The 26,568-nt window shown below is 38.5% G+C and overlaps 1 protein-coding gene across 3 annotated transcripts in view; it reads right to left on the bottom strand.

The window, feature by feature from the left end:
• Positions 1-521: 521 nt before the first annotated feature.
• RIMOC1 (RAB7A interacting MON1-CCZ1 complex subunit 1) overlaps positions 522-26,568 on the bottom strand; it is a 31,210-nt gene continuing 5,163 nt past the window's right edge. Inside the window, exons 3-7 of one of the 3 annotated variants that reach the window (XM_023742500.1) lie at positions 23,252-23,404; positions 20,252-20,383; positions 19,248-19,362; positions 6,537-6,723; positions 522-6,412 (exon numbers count right to left, since the gene is read on the bottom strand). In XM_023742500.1, coding sequence (XP_023598268.1) covers positions 6,382-6,412; positions 6,537-6,723; positions 19,248-19,362; positions 20,252-20,383; positions 23,252-23,404 — 618 coding nt within the window. In that variant the 3' untranslated portion in view covers positions 522-6,381. Of the gene's footprint in view, positions 6,724-19,247; positions 19,363-20,251; positions 20,384-23,251; positions 23,405-26,568 lie in introns of all 3 variants that reach the window. The other 2 variants (XM_004388455.2, XM_023742499.1) reach the window with 2 other exon arrangements.

Raw genomic sequence — 26,568 nt, 5'->3', positions numbered from 1 at the left:
AAGAAAAGAACTGCCAACCAAGAATAATAGTCATGCATCGCTTAATGTCCACAATGCATTCTGTCAAATAGGATGTTATGTGATTTGGACATTATGTGAACACCATACTATATATAGGAATCCCCATTACAAGCACCCAGCCCCATCCACTGTTCAGCCCACCTAAGGAGCAGGAGCAACCTGGGCCCCATGGCCTCACTGTGACCTGTCTGCCAGACAAAGACTGAGAGCTGTATCCACTGGATACAGGAGGCCCGGCTTGCTAGGTGTACAGGTGGGGCAGGTGCTGCACTAGCAGCCGTATCAGGACCTTGCGCACATCCAGGCTGACAGCAGAGGGTGCACCGGAGGTGCAGAGGTGGCCGTGGGGACTGGGCAGGGAGTATATGGGTACCAGGAACGCAGCTGGTGGTCGCGGCCCTGGCTGGGAGCCCGTGAGCACTCGAGCCCAGCCAGTGCCTCCGCCAGCACCCACAGTAGGAGCAAAGGTGGCATAGACGGGGAACAGGATATGCCCTGAAGCCCTGCTGCTCGTTCACTCCAGGGAATTGGGGTCTTTAAAAACCATTTAAATAAAACAAAACAAAATCTACTGTCATCAAGTTGAACTCCAACTTACAGTAATGCTTTATTGGACACAGTACAACTGCCCCACGTGGTTTCCAAGGTTGTAATATTTACGGAAGCAGACTGCTGCATCTTTCTCCCACAGAGCAGCTGATGGGTTCTAACCACCAACCTTTCAGTTAGCAGCCAAGCACTAACTACTGCACCACCAGGATTCACTTTTAAAACCCTTTTGTGACATACGGTACATACGGTATCCCAACCACTTTTTATGCCTCTGGAGTTCTTTAGGAAACAGGCAGCCTGATTTTAATGCATTTACCTCAAGGTAGAATGGGTGAAACTCAAGAACCCTGAGTCAGAGCCTCATTTTTGTGTAGACTGAACACTGTCTTAGGTGATGCCTCCTGGATGTGTGGATTTTCTAAACATTTGACAGGTTTGTCTTTACTTCTGTGAGAGAAGCCTCCTCACTATGTTTCCCAGTTAATACTATGTTTCTCCTGAGAATGTACTTATTGTAAGAATAAAGTATTCTTAGTCTTCAGTCAGTCATAGTGGCCATTTTCTCCCTGACACCATTCATTGTTTCCAGGTGTTACTGGCTCCCTGCTCTGCTTTCAGTCTTTGTTCTGCAATCTTTCAGAACTGCTTTTCTAGATTCTGAACAGTAAGTAATGGCCTTTGCAATAAGGAATAATGTGTTGCACTGGTACTTTGCAAGGGACTCGAACTCTGTAAATTACTCTTACCCTGCACTCAATCTTAGGGCCCACTCACTGCACCCACATTTAGCCAGCTGGAATGCACCACTGTGTGCAGTCCAGCAATATTCCAGGGCAGCTGCTTCTGCTTCTTAGCTGTTAGTACTGCTTTTGTTATAATAAAGGATACACAGTGGTAATTTTCCTGAGATTCAAATTCCTTTAGTTTTATTCATCTGGTGTGTAAGTACTGCTTTTGCAGTAAGGAAGAATGCATTGTACCATGTTTGGAAAAGTTTCATGAAAAATCATAAAAAGACTGAGGAGGAGGAGACTGGAATAAAATATATGGGCAGTCATTGCCAGGTGCCTTCATGTTTTACCTCATGTTTTGCAAATTTTTAAGAAATAAATAAAACAGTGATTTTATCCTTGACTCATACTGCCATCATTTACTACCTCCAGGGTCTACTGGGGCACATGTGTTTCCACATAATGGGTATCAAAATCTATAACTTGTGACAAAAATTCTGAATTGGTCCTTTAATCAGCATTCCTTCCATTAGTAAAAAACACATAGTGTCAACAAAAAATTTAAAGAAGAAAATAATCAGGTCTTGAAACCATTAGGGGGGGACATAATAAGCCAAAGGAGAGCTGCTTTCCTTTCAAAAAAAAGAGAAGAAGAAAAAATCTGATGGGACCACAGATGTGCATGCAATCGGATGTTGCCCAAATGGACAGTATGCAGTGCATGACTGTATATCCAGCAAAACTGTCATTCAAAAATGAGGGTAAAATTAGGACATTCCCAGATAAACAGAAATTAAGGGAATTTGTAACTACCAGCCCAGCCCTATAAGAAATATTAAAGAAAGTAATACAGAATGAAAAACAATGACATCCAGACAACAACTAGAAGTGATACATACAGCAAGGGACAGCTAGTAAATAAAACAAGTCCTTCATACTCTACAATGACAAACTTACAGGGAGAAGATTAAAAAAAATAGAGAGAGAATAGTAACTATTTACATATAACAATAAAACAAACTAGGAATACAGGGATGCCAGAAGACAAAGAAGCAATGATAACATCCATATAAAAGAACAGGGGCCTGGGGTAGACAGAGACTTTTACATATTTTAGGGAAGTCAAACTGGTATCAAGATACAATAGGTAGCTTTAACTGTAAGATATTAAACATAATCCTCACGGCAACTACAGAGGAAAGTAACAAAATTATACACCAAAATAAAGAAGAAAAACAAAATAGCTCAACATCTACTAAAAAAAATTAACAAAAGGGAGACAAAAGCTATATATAAAAAGGACTCAGCACTGGAGGAAAAGAGAAAAAACAAATCAACCAACCTAGAAATCTCATAAAACAGTGTACAATAAAATGGCAAATGTAAATCATCTTCTCTCAATATCTACCCTGAACATTAATGGATTAAGCACTCCAATCAAAAGGCAGAGAGTGGCAGATTAGATAAGAAAACATGGTCCATCTATAGGCTGTCTATAAGAGATACATCTTAGGCCCAAAGACACAAACAGATTAAAGTGAGGGGATGGAAAAGGATGTTCTGTGCAAATACAGGTATGTGTCACTTTTATGTTCTGTGAAATATGACGTTGTGTGATTTCTTTCAAACCAATTTGGAACAGTTCAGTATTTGCTGACGTAAGTAAGGGGAGTGTAAGTGTTGCACGGCAACCAAATCTGTTGCCCACTGCATTCTGACCTGAGTAGGAAACAAACAGCGATGTCTACCTCAAAGATGGCGGCCAACAGCACCACTTTTAATGTGTGTCACTCTCCACAGTCCTGCCAATAACCCAGTCTTCTGCATGGATCCTGAAAGTTTCAGGAGCCTGATATGTGAGACTGGATTATTGGCAGGACTGTGGAGAAAAACACGCATTCAAAGCAGCTCAGTCGGCTACCATCTCTGAGCGGGGCACCACTGTTTGTTTCCTACTCAGGTCAAAACCTGATGGGCAACAGATTTGGCTGCTATGCAGTGTGTACACTGCCCTCATTTACAACGGCGATTACTGAACTGTTATGAACTGATTTAAAGCCCTGGTGCAAACACCAAACTATATACAGAAGAGGGATGTGAAGGACGGTCACTGGTCATGCCCGGGACCTAGGCCGCCACCACTACACCAAGGGACTGCGCAAAAATTCTGACTCCACCGCAGGCTCCCTTCCCTTTCTTCCCCCCTGCCTGCCTTCCCCGCCTCCCCTAATGGGCTTTAAACTCTTCTATCCCTGCCTTCCCTCCTCTACCTTGGCCTCTGCCTCCTCCCTGGCCATTTTTCTGCTCCTCCTCCCACCACTGCCACAGCCCGGATTGCCCAGCAGCTGCCACCAAGGGATGAGCCGCAATCTTTGGTCCAGGCGTGATGCACAGGGCACCCTGGTCAAGTGGGGTGGTGGCCTGGTGGGACATCCCCATCAGTGGCTCTGGTGGTGTCTGTGCAGTCCCTGCCTGAGGCAAGTGCGGTGGGACAGGCAGCCAAGGATGGGTGCCAGGACACCCTCCCCCTGCTGCCCCAGGACTGGAGCTGACAAGGGACCCTGAGTGCTAGTGAGAGACAGATAGAATCTACAGTACTTAGCAAAGAACATCTGCTACATCCCATTCTCCAGTTGGAATTTCTGAACTTTATTATAACCTTATGGGACCATGGATTTAAAAGTGATCAGATATTGCCCGAATGGACATTATGCAACATATACCTGTAGTAATCAAAGGAGAGCAGAGGTGGCCATACTGATACCAGAAAGATGAAGATGAATTGTTTGGACATATTGAACATAATATCACTATGAGATGTCTATCTCGTAAACACACTTAATAAAATCCATTGCTGTCGAGTCAATTCTGACTTATAGTAACCCTACAGGACAGAGTAGAGCTGCTCCATAGGGTTTCCAAGTGGCAGGTGGTGGATTTGAACTGCTGACCTTCTGGTTAGCAGCCAAACTCTTAACCACTGCGCCACCAGAGCTCCAAACATACTTAACAGGAAGTTAGAAATAAGGTTTAGAGCTCAGGAGAGAAGCCTAAAGTCAAGCTAGTTTGGGAGTCAGTGGAGTCCCTGGGTGGTGCAAATGGATAAGTGCTGTACTAACTAAAAGGTTAGTGATCTAAACCATCCAGAAGCACTTCAGAAGAAAGGCCTGATGATCTGCTTCCAAAAGGTCACAGACTTGAAAACACTTGCAGCACAAATCTACTCTGCAATACATGGGGTCACCATGAGTCAGAAGCAACTGGACAAGAACTGATTACTGGTTGTGGGAGTCAGCCTAATATTACAGGTGGCATGTGAAGCCATATCTATGAATGACATTGCCTAAGAAGGGTATCTGTAATAAGTAAAAAAGAAAAAGAGAATAAAGGAGGGGACAAGAAGAGAGAAGGAAAGAAAGAAACAGGGTAAACCTTTAAATGAGATCAACAACTAGAGAGTAGGCCCATAAAGAAGACCAATAAATAAAAGTTAGGCCCAAGGAAATGAGGGAGACAGTACAGATAAAATCTGCAGCACAGGTAGGGATTAGACTTCAACAGGAAGGAGGCTACCTCTTTTTCTCTAAAAATAGGAAAAATGAGTGAGGTAAAACTGGTAAACCGAAGTTGACCACCTCACTCTCCATTTTCTCTACAACAGAAAGAAGGGCCATGTGCTAGAGGAGGAGACAGAGGGCCTGAGGCAAGTGATGATGTTTGGATTAGCCACAGTGGGAAAAGATTGAGGCCACACTAGTAATAAACAAAGGCTTACATTGAGGATTCTTCTAAAGTTTGAGGCAAGACACTTGTAGTGATTCCACTCTGAAGAACTACATGAACTTCAAGTGGAGCTCACCATCCCAGAAAAGGTGGATAGTAGGATTAATTCAAGGTTGACAGCCGGCAGAATGACTAGGCTGAAGGCCATGGGGAACAGGGATTTGAGGGAACTGGCAAGCAAGTAGTTCATACGGCACCCCATAAGGCTGAGGCTGGATAGGAATAAAAGAAATCTGAAAGTGGCCAACTGTTTAGAAGAAAGAGGATGTAGTCAAGAAAAGGAGGTTGTGAAAAGCTAAAGAGATGGTAAATGGAAATAAGGAAAAGAAAAAATCTACAAAAATAAGGAAGTGGAAAATCCAGAAAGATGAGAATTGTCATCAGTTAATGGGTAGTGAAATTTAAGATTTCAGAAAGAGAAACTTGATCAGGATTCAATTCAAGATGTGGTCATGGGAGTAAGTTGCTGGAATGCGATAAAAGTCACTGGCGCAGAAGTCGAGAAACCCCGCACCTAGAGTATGAAACAGATCATCCCCCCAAGACGAAAACTGGAGTTGAGGTAGACAGAAAGACTGTGCGGAAGGTACCAAGATAGGTTATCTGGCTTTTACTACTCATACCTACTGTTAAAGGCAAAAAAATATTAAAATTTTAATATAGTATGATCAGATGTCCCCTAAGGGCATAGGAGCTACTAATGGTTGACTAACCTAACGTGCTTTTTAATCTTCATTAATCACTTCATAAACCATGGATTTTCTTTTAAACCAAATTGGAATATAATTTTTAAATTTTCATAAAATGATACTAGAGTAAAAAATTTAATTGCCATTAGTAATTCACGGCAAATTAAACACAATGATTTCTTTGAGGAGTCTTTCATTATTTACCGTATGTTGAAAATGGAAGCTGAATATTAATCATAATTTTTCATTTTGCCTATTCTTATATCCACAGTGTATTTTCAAAGAAATGATGTAACTTGATTTTAATCTTGACAAACTTCAATATAGGAAGATTAAAACATAATCTAAAGTAAAAGAAAAATAATCTTTGGAAAATAAAATGGGGTTCCTCCTTATTATTAGTTACAGGATATCTGTAGTTCAGGCTGAGTTAAAATAACACACGTTATTTTAAAAATTAAAGAATCATTCTTTCATAGGATTAAAAATATAAAATGAAAGACAGTGCTGGCTCTTAAAAAAGGGTAACTATGCTGTAGTCTTTATGTAGTGTAACATTCTCAAATTTAGTGTCAACGTGTCTTCTTTTCTAGAACTTTTCCATTTCATGCGTCTTTTTTGTCTATTTTTTTCGGTCTGTTTGAAAAGGAATGGATGAAGTTACTAGTTATGACAATGCTGAAAGAAATTTAAAATTTGTTTTGCATTTGTTGTATTCCATTCTTGTTCTTTCAGGGGTCCTTCACACACAGATACATACTTGTTCAAAATTTTTTCCCCTACTTCTCGGAAGTCCAATGGTTCTTTGTGTGTAGTACAGCTTGCTCCAGAAGCATTAGTATCCACTTCATGATTTTCTGACTGTCGATTTGCACAATGCTTCAATCCCCAGTAACACATTTCTCCACAGTACATCATAGCCAGCAGATGAATGTCACTAAAAATTCCTGGGAAAGTCATTTAGGTTGAAAGATTAGCATTAGAAAGTTAAAAAAAAACAAACCTACTTATTAAAACTCTAATACGTTTCTTTTACAACGCTAAGCATTTTACCTTCTCGCATGACAATAAAATCTAGAAAAGTGAAATATCCCTAATACAATCCCCATTTAATTGGCACTTTTATCCCTATCTATAAAAGGAAAAAGCCAATCACAAAAACAAAAAACACTATCAGAAAGGTTTTTTAAAAGAACCACCTAGCAGTGATTCCCTAACTTTGTTTGGGTCTTCTGTTAGATGTCTTTGGGAATCTAATCTTATCTATGCAATTTCTCTGAGAACATAAACCCCAAATTCTGTGCACAATTTCAGGGTACGCACTGACTCCCTGAACCCCATCCATCAACAAAACTTTGATTTGGAGTATATGCTGGGGTCAATGATAAAGATACAGCCCAGTATCCTACTCTCCTGTATTTCTACAAGTCTACAGAAACTAAGGTACATCATCATGACTCTGAAGGACCTCGTAATTCTAAGTTATCAAAGCTAATAAATTATATCCAAGATACTTTACATTCCAAGGAAGAAAGGAATATACCGCAGGATTTTCATCAAAAGTTGAAAGCATTTCTTTTGTCTTTGTAGATTTTGTTTTTACTGAGACTTTATGTTTTTCTTCTTTATTTTGATGAGTAGGTTTGTTAACTTTCTTTGTGGTTACCTTGAAACTTCCCCTTATCTTCCTAGGTTTGAACCAGTCTATTATTATTTGGTATCGCCTTGCCTTCCTCTCCATTAGAAGGTTCTATACCTCTACCGTTTATTCCCTCTTTTATTGTTCTGATATTGCTGTCATTTATAGATTAACCTCTCTGGTTCCCTGCTGTGATTCTTTTGGTTTCGGATAGTCCTTAAGAGTTCATTTCCTAGATTGGTATCTGGCTGCCGTGATCTTGCATCCTAGATTCAGTTTGTGGTCTGATGTTGTTTGTTCACAGATTGAAGGACTTCCTTTAATAATTCTTGTAAATTGGGTTTGGTTTTTACATAGTCCCTTAATTTGTTTATCTGGAAATGTCCTAATTTCACCATCATAACTGAATGAGAGTTTTGCAGGATATATTATATTTGGCTGGCAATTTTTTGCTTTCAAGGTTTTACATATATCATTCCATTGCCAGATACCAACCAAGGTAATGAACTCTCTAGGATAAAACAAAACAAAAAAAGATTTACAACAGGGAACCAGAGAGGTCAATCTGTAAATGACAACACCATCAGAACAATAAAAGAGGAAATACACAGGTACGTACAGAATTTTTAAATGGAGAGGAAGTCAAGGTGATGTCAAGTAGTAAACGACTGGTTTAAACTTAGGAAGATACAGGTGAATTTCAAGGTAACTACGAAGAAAATTAACAAATCTACTTATCAAAATAAAGAAAAACATAAATTTGCAGTAAACAAAAAATCTACACAAAAACAAAAGAAATGAAAACAAAATACACAAACAAAAGGAATTCAGCACAGGAAAGTAAGAGGAACAAAGAAAACGTCAGCACCACAGAAAAAAGCACTACAAAATGACAGCAATAAACTCACACCTATCAATAATTACACTGAATGTAAACGGCCTAAATGCACCCATAAAGAGACAGAGAGTGACACAATGGGTTAAAAAAACAGGATCCATCAATATGCTGTCTATAAGAGACACACCTTAGAAACAAAGATGTAAATTTATTAAAAATCAAAGGATGGAAAAAAATATATCAAGAAAATACTTACGAGAAAAGAGCAGGACTGGCAATACTAATCTCAGATAAAACAGACTTTAAAAAACGAAATCCACCATAAAAGACAAAGAAGGGCACTATGTTATGATTAAAGGGACGATCCAGCATGAAGACATAACCATAACAAACATCTACGCACCCAATGACAAGGCTCCAAAATACATAAACTAACAACACTGAAAAGAGAAACTGACACTTCCACAATAATAGTAGGAGACTTCAACACACCACTGTTGGTAAAGTACAGAACATCTAGAAAGAAACTCAGCAAAGATACAGAAAACCTAAAGGACACAATCAGCCAACTTGACTTCACAGACATATACAGAACATTCTACCCAACAACTGCAAAGTACACATTCTTTTCCAACGCATATGGAACGTTCTCCAGAATAGACCACATTTTAGGCCAAAGAGCAACCCTCAACAACATCAAAAACATTGAGATAATACAAAGTATCTTCCCTGACCACAATGCCATGGAGGTAGAAATTAATAACAGGAAGAGCAAAGCAAAAAAAATCAATTATGTGGAAACTGAGTAACATTCTGCTTACAGACCACTGGGTAATAGAAGAAACCAGAGATGCAATCAAAAAACTCCTAAAATCAAACAAGAATGAAAACACATCATACTAAAACTTTCAGGACATAGCAAAGGCAGTCCTCAGAGGGCAATTTACAGCAATAGATGCACACATCAAAAAAGAAGGGAAAAATCAAAACATTAACTACACAACTCGAACAAACAGACAGATAACAGCAAAAAAAGCCCACAACCACCAGAAGAAATAATAAAGATCAGAGCAAAAACAAATGAAATAGAGAACAGAAAAACAGTAGAAAGAGTCAACAAAACCAAAACTTGGTTCTTTGAATCACCAAATTGACAAACCACTGGCAAAACTGACAAAAGAAAAACAGGAGAGGACGCAAATAACCCAAATAAGAAATGAAATGGGCGACATTACAACAGACCCAACTGAAATAAAAAGGATCATGACAGAATACTACGAAAAATTCTATTCCAAAAAATCTGAAAACCTAGAGGAAATGCATAAATTTCTGGAAACATACTATCTACACAAACTAGCACAAAGTGATGCTGAAAATCTCAACAGACCCATAACAAAAGAAGACACTGAAAAGATAATAAAAAACTCCTAACAAAAAAAAGCCCTGGCCCAGACGGCTTCACTAGGGAATTCTACCAAACAGAGAAGAGCTTACACCAGTACTGCTCAAACTATTTCAGAACATAAAAAAGGAAGCAAAACTTCTGAATTCATTCAATGAAGCCGCTAACCCTGTTACCAACACCAGGCAAAGACACCACAAAAAAAGAAAATTACAGACCAGTATCTCTCCTGAATATAGATGCAAAAATTCTCAACAAAATTCTAGCCAATAGAATTCAGCATCGTATCAAAAAATTAATACACTATGACCAAGTAGGATTCATACCAGGTATGCAACGATGGTTCAACATTAGAAAATCAACCAACATAATCCACTGCATAAATAAAAGAATCACATCATCATCTCAATTGATGCAGAAAAGGCATTCGACAAAGTCCAACACCCATTCCTGATATAAACTCTCAATTAAATAAGTATAGAAAGGAAATATCTCAACATAATAAAGGGCATCTATTTAAAACCAACAGCCAACATCATTCTTTATGAAGAGAGACTGTAAACATTCCTCTCGAGAAGAACAAGACAAGGATGCCCTTTATCACCACTCCTATTTAACACTGTGCTGGAAATCCTAGCTAGGGCAATAAGGCAAGGAAAAGAAATGTAGGGCATACAAATTGGTAATGAAGAAGTTAAACTGTCCCTACTTGTCGATGATATGATACTATACATAGAAAACCCAACAGATTCCACGAGAGAACTACTGGAACTAATAGGTTCAGCAGAGTAGCAGGATACAAGATAAACATACAAAAATCAGTTGGATTCCTATACACCAATAAAGAGAACGATGAAAAGGAAATCAAGAAAACAGTACTATTTATAAGAGCCCCTAAAAAAATAAAATACTTAGGAATAAAACTAACCAGGGATGTAAAAGACCTATACAGAGAAAACTACAAAACACTACTTCAAGAAACCCAAAGAGATCTACACAAATGTAAAAACGTACCACGCTCGTGGACAGGCAGACTCAACATTGTCAAAATGACAATTCTACCCAAAGCAATTTACAAATACAATGCAATCCCTACCCCAAATACCAACAACATTCTTTAAAGACACAGAAAAACTGATCATTAACTTTCTATGGAAAGGGAAGAGGCCCCAGATAAGTAAAGCACTACTGAAGAAGAAGAATAAAGTTGAAGGACTCATACTACCTGACCTCAGAGCCTACTATACAGCTACGGTAGTCAAAACAGCCTGGTATTGATACAACGACAGATATATTGACCAACAGAACAGAAATGAGAAACCAGACGTAAATCCATCCACCTACGGTCACCTGATCTTTGACAAGGGCCTAAAGTACATCAAATGGGGAATAGACAGTTTTTTTAACAAATGGTGCTGGCAAAACTGGATGTCCATCTGCAAAAAATGAAACAGGACCCATACCTCACACCATATACAAAAACTAATTCAAAATGGATCAAAGACTTAAATATAAAGCCAAAAACTATAAAATTCATAGAAGAAAAAATAGGCTCAATGCTAGAGGCCCTAATACACGGCATTAACTGGATACAAACCATAACCAACAACAAACTCCAGAATATAGGCTAAATAACTGGGATCTTATAAAAATTAAGTCTTATGCTCATCAGAAGACTTTACCAAAAGAGTAAAAAGAGAACCTACAGACTGGGAAAAAATTTTTGGACATTACATATCAGACAAAGGTCTAATCTCTAAAATCTACAAGAAAATCCAACACTTCTACGACAAAAAGACAAACGATGCAATTAAAAAATAGGCAAAGGAAATGAACAGACACTTCACTAAAAACGACAATCAAGCAGCCAACAGACACATGAGGAAATGCTAGTGATCACTAGCCATTAGAGAAATGCAAATCAAAACCACAATGAGATACCATCTCACCCCAGTGTTACTGGCAGGAATTAAAAAATCTGGAAACAACAAACGTTGGAGAGGCTGAAGTGAGACTGGAACTGTTAAGTACTGCTGGTGGGAATGCAAAAGATACAATCATTTTCGAAAACCATATGGTGCTTCTTAGAAAGGTAGAAATAGAAATATCACATGATCCAGCAATCCTACTCCTAGGAACATATCCTAGAGAAATAAGAGCCGTGACCTGAATAGACATATGCACACCCATGTTCACTGCAGCACTGTTCACAATAGCAAAAAGATGGAAACAACCTAGATGCCCACCAACAAATGAATGGATAAACAAACTATGGTACATACACACCATGGAGTATTATGCAACGATAAAGAACAATGATGAATCTGAGAAGCATCTCATAACATGGATGAATCTGGAGGGCATTATGCTGAGGGAACTGAGTCAATCACAAAAGGACAAATATTGTATGAGACCTCTACTGTTAAAACTCATGAAAACGTTTACACACAAAAAGAAACAATCTTTGATGGTTATGAGGAAGGGGAGGGGTGGAGGGGGAAACATGAAATAGACAATAGATAAGTGGTAACTTTGGTGAAGAGTGAGACAGTACACAATACTGGGGAAGCCAGCCCAACTTGTACAAGGCAAGGTTATGGAAGCTCTATAGACACATTCAAACTCCCTCAGGGACCAAATTGCTGGGCAGAGGGCCATGGGGACCATGGTCTCGGGGAACATCTAGCTCACCTGGCATAACAAAGCTTATAAAGAAAATGTTCTACATTCTACCTTGGTGAGTAGCATCTGAGGCCTTAAAAGCCTGTGAGCAGCCATCTAAGATACTCCACTGGTCTCACCTCTTCAGGAGCAAGGGAGAATGAAGAAAACAAGATACAAGGGAAAGAACAGTCCAAAGGACTAATGGATCACAACTACCATAGCCTCCACCAGACTGAGTACAGTACACCAGCTGGTGCCTGGCTACCACCACCAACTGCTCTGACATGGATCACAACAAAGGGTCCCGGACAGAGCTGGAGAAAAATGTAGAACAAAATTCTAACTCACAAAAAAAGACTAGACTTAACTAGCCTGACAGAGACTGGAGAAGTCCCGAAGAGTACGGCCCCCAGACACCCCTTTAGTTCAGTAATGAAGTCACTCCTGATGTTCACCCTTTAGCAAAAGATTAGACAGGCCTATAAAACAAAATGAGACTAATGACACAACAGCCCAGAAATAAGGACTAGAAGGCAAGAAGGGACAGGAAAGCTGGTAATAGGGAACCCAAGGTTGAGAAGGCAAAGTGTTGACATGTCGTGGGGTGTTAACCAATGTCATACAACAACGTGTACCAACTGTTTAATGAGAAACTATTTGTTCTGTAAACCTTCATCTATAGTACAATAAAAAAAAATTTTAAAAGTTGAAAGCATTCTTATCATGGGGGAAGGGGCTCCGGTGGGCAAGTAGATCATATAATTAAACTTCTTTTGGCACATAAAGTATATTAATTCAGTAGACAAACAGACCTAAAATCAAAAAGTTTTCAGTATAAGTTACTGGCTCTGTGACCATGGGCAAGTTACGAGAACTCCTTGAGCCTCAGTGTACAAATGTAAAAAATGAGGATTCCACATACCCTACTTACTTCTTGGAGTTTTCTTAAGGAACACATGAAATGAAAATGTATAAAGCATCGCAGAAAAAAACATAAAGTGCTATTAAAACATATGACCATTTAACTTTCAAAAGCAGTAAAAATACAAATAAATTATTTATTACAGTGTATAGGTACTGTGTGATTAGAAAAGGCTACCTCAAACGAATGAGTATCTAATCTGAATTGCTCATGGGACGTGGTCATGATGGTACTACCCGTTAACATCAAGTAGATTCCAACACATAGCAACCCTACAGGACAGAGCAGAACTGCCTCATAGGGTTTCCAAGAAGCAGCTGGTGGGTTTGAACTGCTGACCTTTCGGTTAGCAGCGAGCTCTTAACCTGTGCCACCAGGGCTCCATGATGGTACTAGAGATGTCAAAAAAAAATTTTTTTTTCAAAACCGTTGCAGTTTCTATTACCTTACATCTATTGCAAGCTTTTTATAGTCTCAGAATTTGTTCTTACAGCTATCACCTTCACTTCACCTCAAATTCAGCTTATAAATAGCAGCAAGAGAAGAAACAAATGCAGCAAAATAGCTGACTCATTATAGTGTTAAATCAATCAAAGAAGTGACCATTTAAGAGCAGAATCCGAGGCGGGCATTCATGAAAATATGAGGCTACCATACATTAATTCTGCAATACTCTCATATACTAATTATGCTTTGTATACATAAAGCAACTTTCATTTAATAATTATAATGCAACTTAAAATCATTTCTTTTCACTTTGATTCCTTCATAGTTACAGAATGATAAACCTCAGAGAAAAAAAGTTCACCTATCAACAATTTTGAATAGTGTTTCTCAAGCTTTTTTCCCCCTGCCTCTCCTAATCTAAGATATATATGATACACTCCCAATGACTAACTGTTCACTATAGCAGTGATCCACGTGGAGGAAAGGGGTTATCGAAGTTTGAGACAGGCGATTTAGAAATTCTCATGCACTCCGCTTTCATGGATTAATGATTTAGAGTACTCCACGATGCTAAAGAAATTAAAATAGCCCTTCAAATAGAGCCGAAGAATATGCAGATTCACCTTAGCTACAGCAACTCTAAGATTTATATTATAGTTTTGACTACCCTAACACTAAGAATGCCCCTAATTACCACCTTTCTACTCTCAAATGTTAGTCATTTGCTAAGCTTTAATCTTGAAGGTCTATTTTTTCCATACTATCAGCCTGGGGTTATTTCTAGTTACTTTCTCACAGTTTAATTCAATTGCCACAAAGTGGCACCGTATTTCAATATTTAAAAAGAAAAAAAAAGCTCTATTAAAGACAACTAAAGATAATTACAGAATGCTATTCCTGTAATTCTATCTAATACTATGTATGAATGCATATAAGCTCACACAGTGATAGGGTAGAATTAGGAGAGTACTAAAAGCTGATGTGAGGAAGCCCCCAAAATGAAACTGAGCTGTGACTAAGAAGTCACATGAACTCTATCAGCAACTTCTAAATTTGGGGAAAAGAAACCTGCCTTTAGCCTTAAGCGCTCATTTGACCTTAAGCTGGGTAGCACACAGGTTTAACAAAAAAGGTACCACACATTAATGATCATACATATGCTGCAGTCTCTGTGCTTTCCAAAGCTTATAAGGGAGACTTTGCAGGTGCTACTAGGACAAGCAAACTCCTATGTTCATTTCCTGACTCTCCTCAATTAGTATCTCATTATGTACAGACAAGATGATAGATCTGAGATCATAATGTCATTCATAGTAATAACACTGTAATAGCTATGATTCTCCCCCACACATCTGTCAGTCTGTTGTACTAAGGGGGCTTGCATGTTGCTGTGATGCTGGAAGCTAACCCACAGTATTCAAATACCAGCAGTGTCACCTATGGTGGACAAGTTTCAGTTGAGCTTCCAGATTAAGACACACTAGGAAGAAGGACCTGGCGGTCTACTTCTGAAAAAAGTTAGCCAGTGAAAATGTTATGAATAGCAGCAGAACACTGTCTGATATACTGCTGGAAGATGAGTCCCTCAGGTTAAAAGGCACTCAAGAGACGACTGGGGAAAAGCTGCCTCCTCAAAGTAGAGCTGACCTTAATAACACAGATGGAGTCAAGCTTCCGGGACCATCACTTACTGATGTGGCACGACTCAAAATGAAAAGAAACAGCTGCAAACGTCCATTAATAACTGGAATGTGAACATACTAAGTATTAATCTAGGAAAACTGGAAATCGTCAAAAATAAAACAGAATGCATAAACATCAATATCCTAGGCTTTAGTAAGCTGAAATGGACCGGTACTGGCTACTTCGAATCAGACAATCATATGGTCTGTTATGCCGGGAACGACAAATTGAAGAGGAACAGGGTTGCATTCACTGTCAAAAAGAACATTTCAAGATCTATCCTGAAGTACAATGCTGTTAGTGACAGAATAACATCCATACGCCTACAAGGAAGACCAGTTAATACGACTATTATTCAAATTTACGCACCAACCATTAAGGACAAAGATGAAGAAACTAAAGATTTTTACCAACTTCTGCAGTCTGAAATTAACTGAATATGCAATCAGGATGCATTGATAATTACTGGTGACTGGAATGTGAAAGTTGGAAACAAAGAAGGATCTGTAGTCGGAAAACATGGCCTTGGTGATAGAAACGATGCCGGAGATCGCATGATAGAATTTTGCAAGACCAATGACCTCTTCATTGCAAATCTTTTTTCAACAACATAAACGGCGACTATACACGTGGACCATGCCAGATGGAATACACAGGAATCAAATCAACTACATCTGTAGAAAGAGACAATGGAAAAGCTCAATATTATGAGTCAGAACAAGGTCAGGGGCCGACTGCAGGACAGACTATCAATTGCTTATATACAAGTTCAAGTTGAAGCTGAAGAAAATCAAAACAAGTCCACGAGAGCCAAAGTACAAGTCTGAATATATCCCACTTAAATCGAAAGACCACCTCAAGAAAAGATTTGACACACTGAACACTAATGACTGAAAACCAGAAGAGATGCAGAATGACATCAAGGACATCATATACTAAGAAAGCAAGCGATTATTAAAAAGGAAAGAAGAAAAGATGAAAATGGATGTCAGAAGACACTCCGAAAATTGCTCTTGAACATCGAGTAGCTAAAGCAAAAGGAAGAAATCATGAAGTAAAAGAGCTGAACAGAAGATTTCAAAGGCTGGCTCGAGAAGACAAAATATTTAATGACATGCAAAAACCTGGAGTTAGAAAACCAAAAGGGAGAACACGATCAGCATTTCTCAACCTGAAAACTGAAGAAAAACTTCAAGCCTCGAGTTTCAATAGTGAAGGATGCGACAGGCAAAATACTGAACGACACAGGAAGCATCAAAATAAGATGGAAGGAATATCCAGAGTCACTTATGGTATTTCTGTTACAGCAGCACTGGATGACTAGGCTAGGCCACATATATTGAATCAGAACCTGCAGGCGATACACAGAAGTCTGTATTTTTAACAAGCTACCCAGGCAATTAGTGATGTCAGTTCAAAGCTGCTCTTTTAGAAGATCAGAAATCCAAGTTCTGGGTTAAGCAATGAGCTAAAGGACTGCAGGCCAAAGGACTTCAGGAAAAGAGTCCTTAGTGATATAAAAAGGGTATAAACCAAAAGTATGCAAAGCTGGAGAGTATTCTGATTTAACCCACTTGACTTCACAATTTGTTTGGCAAGGCTACTTTTATAAAGGCACATGAAAATACTAAATTCTCTGGCTCCCACTCACAGAGGAGTGAGGCTCAGGAATAATGTGAAAAGCTTTACTGAATACGTTATTTAGTAATTTTTAAACGCTGAAAATTTAAAGACATATAGCCAATGTCTAAAAAACACTATGATAATCTTAAATTGGAAAAATAAATAAAATTATACTAAACATACACTTTTAAATTTTAGGTAAAATATCATCAAGATTTGGCCACAAAAATATTCTGATGCCTTGTTTAGAACTTTTCTCCTATGTATTAAGGATTATTCAGAATTATGTTGAATGGTTAACCAAAAATAATTACAGGCTCTCCAACAGGGTTTTATAAGCCAGCCTATGAAAAGGAAGCTTCCGGGCTTCTACTCTAATCATCTTGAGAGATAAGAATTAGGGACAAGCAACCTACTTTAGAAGAGAGAGGAAGCCAACACTGTAAGAGGAATGAGCACTGTAGGTAAAACTACCGTGGTGCTTATATTGTTTTCTTTTTTCCTGGAAAATGCTTTGTGACTCTATCTGACCCTAGTGTAACTAAACTGATTTAAGAGAAGACACCAATACCACATTCATCCTGAAAAAGAAGTTCCAGCCATGAGACTATCTTGCCTTATGATTAGAAACGGAGAACAAGGGGGATGAGTGACTTATGCCATTTTCTTTGATTCCCTTTTTCTTTTAAACAATGTCACATAGTAAGAGTTCAATTTAATCAGTCCATGTGGGTAGGATGAGATTTTCAAAAGGCCATTTTTAGTATCTCTAATTAGTTCACTAAAACCAAAACCAAACCCGTTGCCATCAAGTTGACTGTGACTCATAGTGACCCTAACATAGGGTTTCCAAAGCTGTAAATCTTTACGGAAGCAGACTGCCATATTTTTCTCCTGCAGAGTGGCTGGTGGGTTAGAACCATTGACCTTTTGGTTAGCAGCTGAGCACTTAATCACTGCACCACCGGAGCTCCAAATTAGTTCACTAGTTATCTGGAATAAATACATCCCACAAATACATCAAAACACCCCACGTTTATAAAAACATCATGCCCAGTGAGGGAGCTCTTTTATTCATAGTAAGTTTTTTTTAGAATAAACTGTTTATCTGAATTAATTTTTGGACACCACTAGTCATTCGTGTGTTAATGACACTGGAGCATCTAACAAAAAACAAAAAATTTAAAGATGCTTAAATTGTAGACTTTTCCTTAAGAGAATTCTATTCATCTATTTGATTTTCCTCCATCAAAATTTCAGATGATGTGTAAGACAAGAAAGCTTACACATACGATCCAGTGTTACTTGCCAGCTGTGTGACCTTGAGTAGGTCATCTAGTTTACCTCCTCCACTTATAAGAAGACTGGTAAAAGTAAGTGGTTCTTCTCTCTCTCAATCTCAGTGTGAAAATCAAATAATGCTCTATATCCAGTTCCTAAAATTCTGAATTGCATATATATTTGTTGAAGAAAGTAATGGTTGCCACCAAATATCCACTCTCCCCTTCTTTCTTATTCAGTAAAGAGCCCTGATTTTATTTAAGACAGCACTGTATCAGGTAAGAGTGTATTTCCCAGGTCCACATAAAGCAAGGTGAAGCCATCTGGTTAAATTTTGGCCAGTGAAATGTAGGTGAAGTGCTGTAAGAAACTTTTCAGCTGACATGGCCTTTTGCCATTTCTATGGCCTGAAAAATGGGTAAGATGGAAGGAGCTCCAGGAGCATCTTGGGGTACTGCAAATGGAAACCATATCCTAAACAGGGATGACCGTGTTGCACAATCCAGGAAGTATCGTTTATATTGTATTCTATATGAAACGTCTCCCTCTGAAGCTGAGGGGCTCTAGTTCTAAGGATGATGGAGGAAAAAGATAGGACCCTGATAACACCAGAGCCACCATACCAGCTCTGGGCCTTTTCTATGTGAAAAAACAGTAAATGTCCACCTTGTTTAAAAGCTACTTCCAGTCTGTTACAAGTAGCCAAATCTAAGTTCTGATAAATACTGATCAGAGTTATGTGAGGATGCAAGATAAGTAACATAATATATAACTCTCCCAAAATTACTAAACAGAACAGCAGTATTTTCCCATATTACATGAGATTTTAATCTTTGAATTTTTAAAAAGATTTCTTATTATTTTTCTCTATAATCTAACGAAATGTAATTAAATCAGAGTAAAATCTAACAAACTTCCTAACATCTTAAAAAGCTTCAAAATGCTTAGAAAAACTTCAAAAGATCACGTTACCTTCACTCAGTAATTTAGCTGTCTCTATGTCTTGAAAGGAAACTCCTTCATTTAATTCCACAGGACACCGATAATTTAGCATCTGTAGCAAGTAACTGATTCCATCAACAAGGTACTAAATGAAAGGCAAAGCCAAAGAATTGAAAATATTATATGCAGAATTGTAGGAACTTCAAATGTTACGTTTTCCCCCATTTTTCATTCAAGAGAAAATGGGCTGAAATATAGATAGCTTTTGAATGTTTATTTCAATGATACAAGGACCCACCACCCCAAGACTTTCATAATGTAAGTCAAAACCATAACAACCCATACCCACTGCCGTGGAGTCAGTTCTGACTGATAGCAACCCTATATATTGGTATACACCCCAAAATGACCCTATTAGTAAGAGTATGGTAAAAAAATTTAACCAAGAACACGTTTCAATAATATACAATACTTGTAAAAGACATCGTCAGAGGAAGAAAGGATAAAATGATAATGACATACTCAACAACTGATTCAAAATATGTATATAATTATTATAGCTTAGAAACATTAAGATCAAACTTTTACATCTGAAAGAGTGACCTCCGGTTTCCAAGCGCCCCCTAAATCATGTGTAATTGGTCAGCAAATTAAGACGGGTCAGAAGGTCACAATTTTCTAGGAGCAGGATCATGTGAGTTCTTTAGGAGTGATTTGCTGACAGAGAGAGGCTCACAACCAAGTTTGTTTCTCTTCAGCGCAAAAAAAAAAAATGCTAATTATCTTATATTTAAAAAATAAAAATTCACAACTTAAGCATACAGAGCTTCCCAATTCACAAAGAGTTTTAACGTGTTATCTTATTTAATCATCACAACAATCCCAATTTATTTAAGACTACACAGCTACCAAGTAGAAGACCTGGAGTTCAAACTCAGACACTTTGATTCCACTATTCTTAATACTACACCAAAGACAACTTTTGGAACCTATAAATATCAACAATTAAAAATGTATGGGGAATGTCTTCTTACCTTTTTAAGCAAACTAGATTTTCTTGAGAGCCACTCTCTCCTTTTGGTAAGAGAATGACAATACATGTAGAGTAGAGCTCCTCGTCTCCAAGACAGACATTCCAGTAGCTCGTCCCCAAGCAAAGTGCACTGCTGAAACACACCAAAGATACAGCTAAAAAAAGGACCTTGATGTTTGTAAAAACCAAAGTTAAATCTCAAAACCTGGAGGAATTAAAAACACCCTCATATCGCCAAACTGGCCCTTCCTTTACTTACACAGGAATGCCTTACTTTGAATCAATTAGATATATCAAAATCTATTGCTATATGAAAATTAAAATAAAAACTACCTCAATTTACAAAAAAAAAAAAAATTTACAAAATAATTTAAAATACACTTTAGTAGCAAACTCCCTAATAAATGTGAAATATAAGTAGTACATAATCTAAGTTAAAAGATAACTCCAGAAACATGTTACTTGAAGCGAGATCATACCTATTTCTACTACTGCTGAGATAAAATAACGAAAAATTGTATACAAGAATTATTAAATCAAATTCTTTTAAAACATTCGTTCACTTATTCAAAATAAGTGAAATTATAACAAATAAATATAAATTATAAAATTATAATAAATATATAATAAAACTTCATAATTTTATTTGAAATAAACATCTACTAAGTGCTGCATATATGGCAAAGTACGATCCTGAGGGGAGTATAGCAGCGCATAAACAAAGCCTCTGCTCTCAAGAAGCTCAAGTTCTAGTTCTTGAAAATAAAACGACAACCTTGGCTTCACAATGTGATTTAAAGTGACTCCTCAATGTATGTATCTTGGGTGCATTGTATCTTGGGTGCTTGAGCATAGTGATCAACAAGCTCAAGTATTGCTCCAATGGCAAAGGGGGGGGGGGAGAAAAACACTAATACGTACAGAAGAAGATCAGGCAACACCAGGATAAGGATTCTATACGTAATTAAATACATAATAGAAAGTAGAAAAAATTTTTGATACTGGCATTGTCCTTTAAGACAAACTGACCGACCAACAGTGTATAGGACTGACAGGGAAAGACCAGTGTTTATCTCAGACTGTAGCTGAGATTTTACAGATGTAAGTTAAAATCTACAGGACTTAGCAACTGATAGGCTATAGGCCTAAGGAAGCTATTACCCAGGGATTTTTGTGTGGAAAACTAAAAGAACAATGCTATTGACAGAAATAAAATCAGCAAAATATGCTAGGTCAATGGGAAAGCAAAGTATAAGGAAGAAGAGTTCAAATTTAAACATTTAGAATTTGTGGAGCAAAGACTGATATAGCACAAACTACTATTTCCTTTTCCCCCAGAGCACACAACTTGATTGCATTTCCCAGCCTCCCTTGCAGTCATATGTGGCCACTTTACTTAGTTTTAGCCAGTGGAATGTAGGTAAAAGTAATGGGCACAATATCTAGAGCTGGTCCTGTATCGAAAAAGTTAATTAACATAGCAGGCCTTAACTGCTATCCTTGGAGAGACCTGTCTGCAGGGCTGGCCCTTGGCTGGTGTCTGAGAACTTAGATTTCAGCAAGTCTTCCGCCATTAACAGATAAAAGTGGCTCACTGTGCCTAACCTGTTTGTAAAAACAACATAGTATATGCGGAACTCCTGCTTTCCTTCTGGGAGCCTGGAATTTGGGTACATGCCAGGCAGGGGTACCTACGTGACCAGTCCGCACCCGCTACGATCCCTGGACACTAAGTCTCTAACAAGATTCCTTAGTTGGCAACATATCACACATGTTGTCACAACTCAATGCTGAAGGAATTAAGTATGTTTTGCGCGACTCCCTTGGGAGAGTGCTCTTGGAAGCTGAGCCTAGTTTCCCCCAAACCTCACCCCAAACATCCTCTCCCTTTGCTGATTTTGTGCTTGGTATCCTTTTGCTGTAATAAATCACAGTCACGAGTAAGACTATATGCTGAATCCTGTGAGTCCTCCTAGAGAATTACTGAACCTAAGTGTAGTTTTGGGGACCTCCCAACACAGACATAAAAACTTCTCAATTTTTCACACTCCCTCTTTATCATCCATTGGCTGAAAAGAACACCAAGGACCTAGGTAAGGGTGGCATCTCAGAATGGAAAGAGCTTTAATCCCTGAATAACTGCATGGAACAGATCCCTGCCAACTCCTCAACCACCAACCAGCACTGAACTATGATGACAAGCAAGAATAAACTTTTACTGTGCTGATTCATTTAAATTTGGATACCGTTTCCAAGGTTAGCCTCCTCTGACAAATATATAAAACAAGTAAGATATTTAAGTAGAGAGAGTCAGAAGGCAGTTGAACTATTTGCTTGAAAGAGTATCCAGGGCTAGAGATATAAATTTTGGAATCATCTAGACAGAAATGATAGTAAAAAGCATGTGAATAGGTGGTCAAGCAAACAAAATAGAGACTGTCAGAAGATTGAGGAGACAATGTTGAGGGGTACCTATGCTTTCAGAACTGGAGAGAGAAGAGTTGCTAGGAAGAGAGTAATAGCAAGATTTCTTACTCTTTGCCTTAAAGATGAAGACAGAGAAAGAAAAGCATGTAGGGTCCCACAGAGATGGGGTGATTAATGATGGGGAAAAAAAAAAAAAAGGCAGCAAATCCCTAGGAAGACACTAACAGAAAAAGAACAATAAATCTGGTAATTAGGTTACTAGTGACCTTCAAGAAAAGACAGTACCTACAAAAGTAAAAAGAGCAGAAAAATGGAATATCTATGTTTAGAAAATGATTAGATGCTACAATTAAATACAACCCTATTACACAAACATTCTGAAACACATTTGATAAAATATATGCCTTAATTGTGGCATTGGTCTGAAGTGTTAATACTCTCGTATCTCCCTCCTTCAATCCTAATTCAAAACAGGGACAGATACAATCAAGAAGAAAAATATATAGACTCGAAAGAGCAGTATAGTTAAGAACTAGCAACAGTCCACTATAACTCAGAGGATTGCAAAACTTACTTTTGGGTGCATATTATTTTCCTTAACTAAAATTTCTGGTTCTGAAAGAAAACTTATCAGATCTTTTACTTTCTGTGAAGAAGAATAAGAATCTTCAGGAAAATCTTCATCTACTAGCTTGTTCTCTTCAAAATATGTCATGTCCAAAATAGCCTGAAGAAACAGAAAAACGTATCTATAAATGATTTAAGCTTAATAACTCTTACAGTTTAACTTTATATGCAGATACTTTAACAGAACATTTAAAATTTATACCATGCATTTAAGGAGGACACTGGTGGTTCAGTGGTAGAATTCTCATCCTCCGTGGAGACGTGTTCAATTCCAAGCCAATGCACCTCGTGCACAGCAATCACCTACCTATCAGCGGGGGCTTGAGTGTTGCTATGATGCTAAACAGGTTTCAGCAGTGCTTCCAGACTAAGACAGACTAGGAAGAAAGGCCTGGTGATCTACTTCCAAAAATCAACCAACGACACTCCTATGAGTTATAACAGTTCAATCCGCAACTGATCATGGCAATGGTTCAGTGTCTCACTGTACTGTCCATGGGGTCGCCATGAGTCAGAAGCAGACATGACAGGAGCTACCACCACCACCATGCATTTAAATATGAAAAATAGGCAAAATGCCTAGCTGTAAACATAATTCAAAACAGACCTTATAAAATAACTCTACAGATGTTTTACTAAAATTCTGAATTAATTATAATCTTGCTCCCCTCAAAAAATAAATAGAGATATTTATGTTTTACTCACTATAAATTCATCACATAGACTGTAATTATAAAAAGTTTAACTATATTCATATACACATAGTTTTTTGTTGTATGCTGTCAAGTCGATTCTAACTCATAGTGACCCTACAGGAGAGATTAGAACTGCCCCATAGGTTTTCCTACACTGTAATCTTTACAGGAGCAGATCGCCAGGTCTTTTCTCCTGAGGAGTAGCTACCTGGTGGATCTGAACCACCGATTTTTCAGTCAGCAGTCAAGCACTTCAACCATTGCACCAACAGGGCTCCATGTATATATGTATACGTGTGTGTGCATGTCCGTGTGCGTGCATGTGTCTATATACATATATATATATATATCCTATAATTTTCTAAATGCCTGCTGTATCAATTTACTGTCACCACCTCTAGTTTTGTATCCTGACTCTTGAAAAAAATGTATTTGCTTTCCCAAATGCAGAGCCAGCATTTGGGGGCATCCTGGCACGTAGTGAAGCCCGTGTGCCATAGTGACTGAGGGATCAGCTGCTAACCAAAAGGTATGAAGTTCGGATCTACCAGCTGCTCCTTGGAAATCCTATGGGGCAGTTCTACTCTGTCCTATAGGGTCGCTATAAGTCGGAATCTACTCGATGGAAATGCATTTGGTTTGGTTTCTGGCACCTAGAAGAGGACGTATGCTACCAACATGATGCAGTTCACACACTAAGTTCCCAGCATTCCTTAAATACAACAGGAGACCCTCTGCAAAAATACCTTAAAACTAATCTTTTTCTCTTTTTAACCTACTGGACTACGGGTAAGAAAACTGCATTCTAGTGTTAGTTCTGCCACTAACCACTTAACTAACCAAAGACAAGTCACCTTTATCTTTTTGAGCCTCAGTTTCCTCATTGGTAAAATGAAGAAACCGGACTACCTGCCTTTCAAAGTCCGTTGCTTTGAAGAGTAAGTGAATTCACTCACACACACACGCACGCACGCACGCGCACACACACACCACTTAGAACTTTATTTGGCACCTAGTTAAACCAAAAACCAAACCCAATGCCATCAAGTGAATTCTAATTCACAGTTATTCTATAGGACAGACTACAACTGCCCCGTAAGGTTTCCAAGGCTGTAAATACTTACAGCAGCAGACTACCACATCTTTCTCCCACGGAGCAGCTGGTGGGTTCAAACCACTGACCTTCAGTTAGCAGGGGAATGCTTTAAACAGCGTACCACCAGTGCTCCTTAGCACATAGTCAGTGGTACTTAAGTGATGGGTGTTATTGTGTGTAAAGTCTAAGTCAAGAAGGACAAGATTATTCATTCTATGGAACATAGTCTGTTGATTCAGAGGCACAGGCAGGGTCCAAGAGGGCTTGAGAAATTTTTATCTGTAGCTCTAGGTTTTTGTCATATCTTGGAAATAAGTCAAAATGTTTAGAGCACTCCTATGTGAAAGAGATGACATCATCACATGCAAAGAAGCAGGGACCCTCCTAGAAGGAAAAGAAGCTAGGCGAACTACCTCCTAAATTATAACATCGCCTTCAGCTTTGTAACTGCCATAGGCTCATACAACCATGATGTCTGAAAGCCAAAATATACATACCTCCTAACAGAAGCACAGTGCCAAGCACGCTCAGTGCTGCAAATGTTTGCTGTACAACCCAAATATGTACCTTGGAAGCTTAACCTCCTAAACTACTAAAACTACTCCTAAAACTACTTCACCTTTATTCTCCCTTAGCATTTAGTTCAACAATGGAGTAAGGACATGTGAAAGCACTCTAATAGCTATGAAGTGCTAGACAAATGTTAGTTACTATAATGAAATTGTTCTTCTAATATCAGTTTACTTCAGGGTTTCTTTTTTTTTTTTTATTGTTGTAGTTTAAGTGAAAGTTTACAGTTCAAGTTAGCCTGTCACAAAATTTATACAAACATTATTATGTGATCCTAGTTGCTCTCCCTATACTGTGACAGCACACTCCTCCTTTCCACATCTGATTTTCCATGTCCATTCAACCAGCTCCTGACCCTCTCTGCCTTCTCATCTCACCTCCGGACAGGAGCTGCCCATTAGTCTCATCTATCTACTTGAGTATCATTTTATGTCTCATGAGCCAGTCTAATCTTCATCTGAAGAGTTGGCCCCGGGAATGGTTTTAGTTTTGGGCTAACAGAGAGTCCAGGGGCCATGTCTTCTGGGGTCCCTCCAGTCTCAGTCAAACCATTAAGTCTGGTCTTTTTACTAGAATTTGAGTTCTGCACCCCACTTTTCTCCTGCTCCATCACGGACTCTCTGCTGTGCTCCCTGTCAGGGCGGTCACTTATGGTAGCTGGGCACCATCTAGTTCTTCTGGTCTCAGGCTGATGACGTCTCTGGTTTATGTGGCCCTTTCTGTCTCTTGGGCTAATACTTTCCTTGTGTCTTCTGTGTTATTCATTCTCCTTTGCTCCACGTGGGTTGGGACCAATTGATGCCACCTTAGATGGCCACTCGCTAGCTTTTAAGACCCCAGATGCCACTCACCAAAGTAGGATGCAGAACATTTTCTTAAAAAACTTTGTTATACCAATTGACC

This window comes from Trichechus manatus, unplaced genomic scaffold, assembly GCF_000243295.1.
Source record: "Trichechus manatus latirostris isolate Lorelei unplaced genomic scaffold, TriManLat1.0 scaffold00212, whole genome shotgun sequence".
Lineage (NCBI taxonomy): Eukaryota > Metazoa > Chordata > Mammalia > Sirenia > Trichechidae > Trichechus > Trichechus manatus.
Note: the sequence above shows the minus strand (reverse complement) of the source record. Positions and strands in the feature narration are given on the sequence as shown.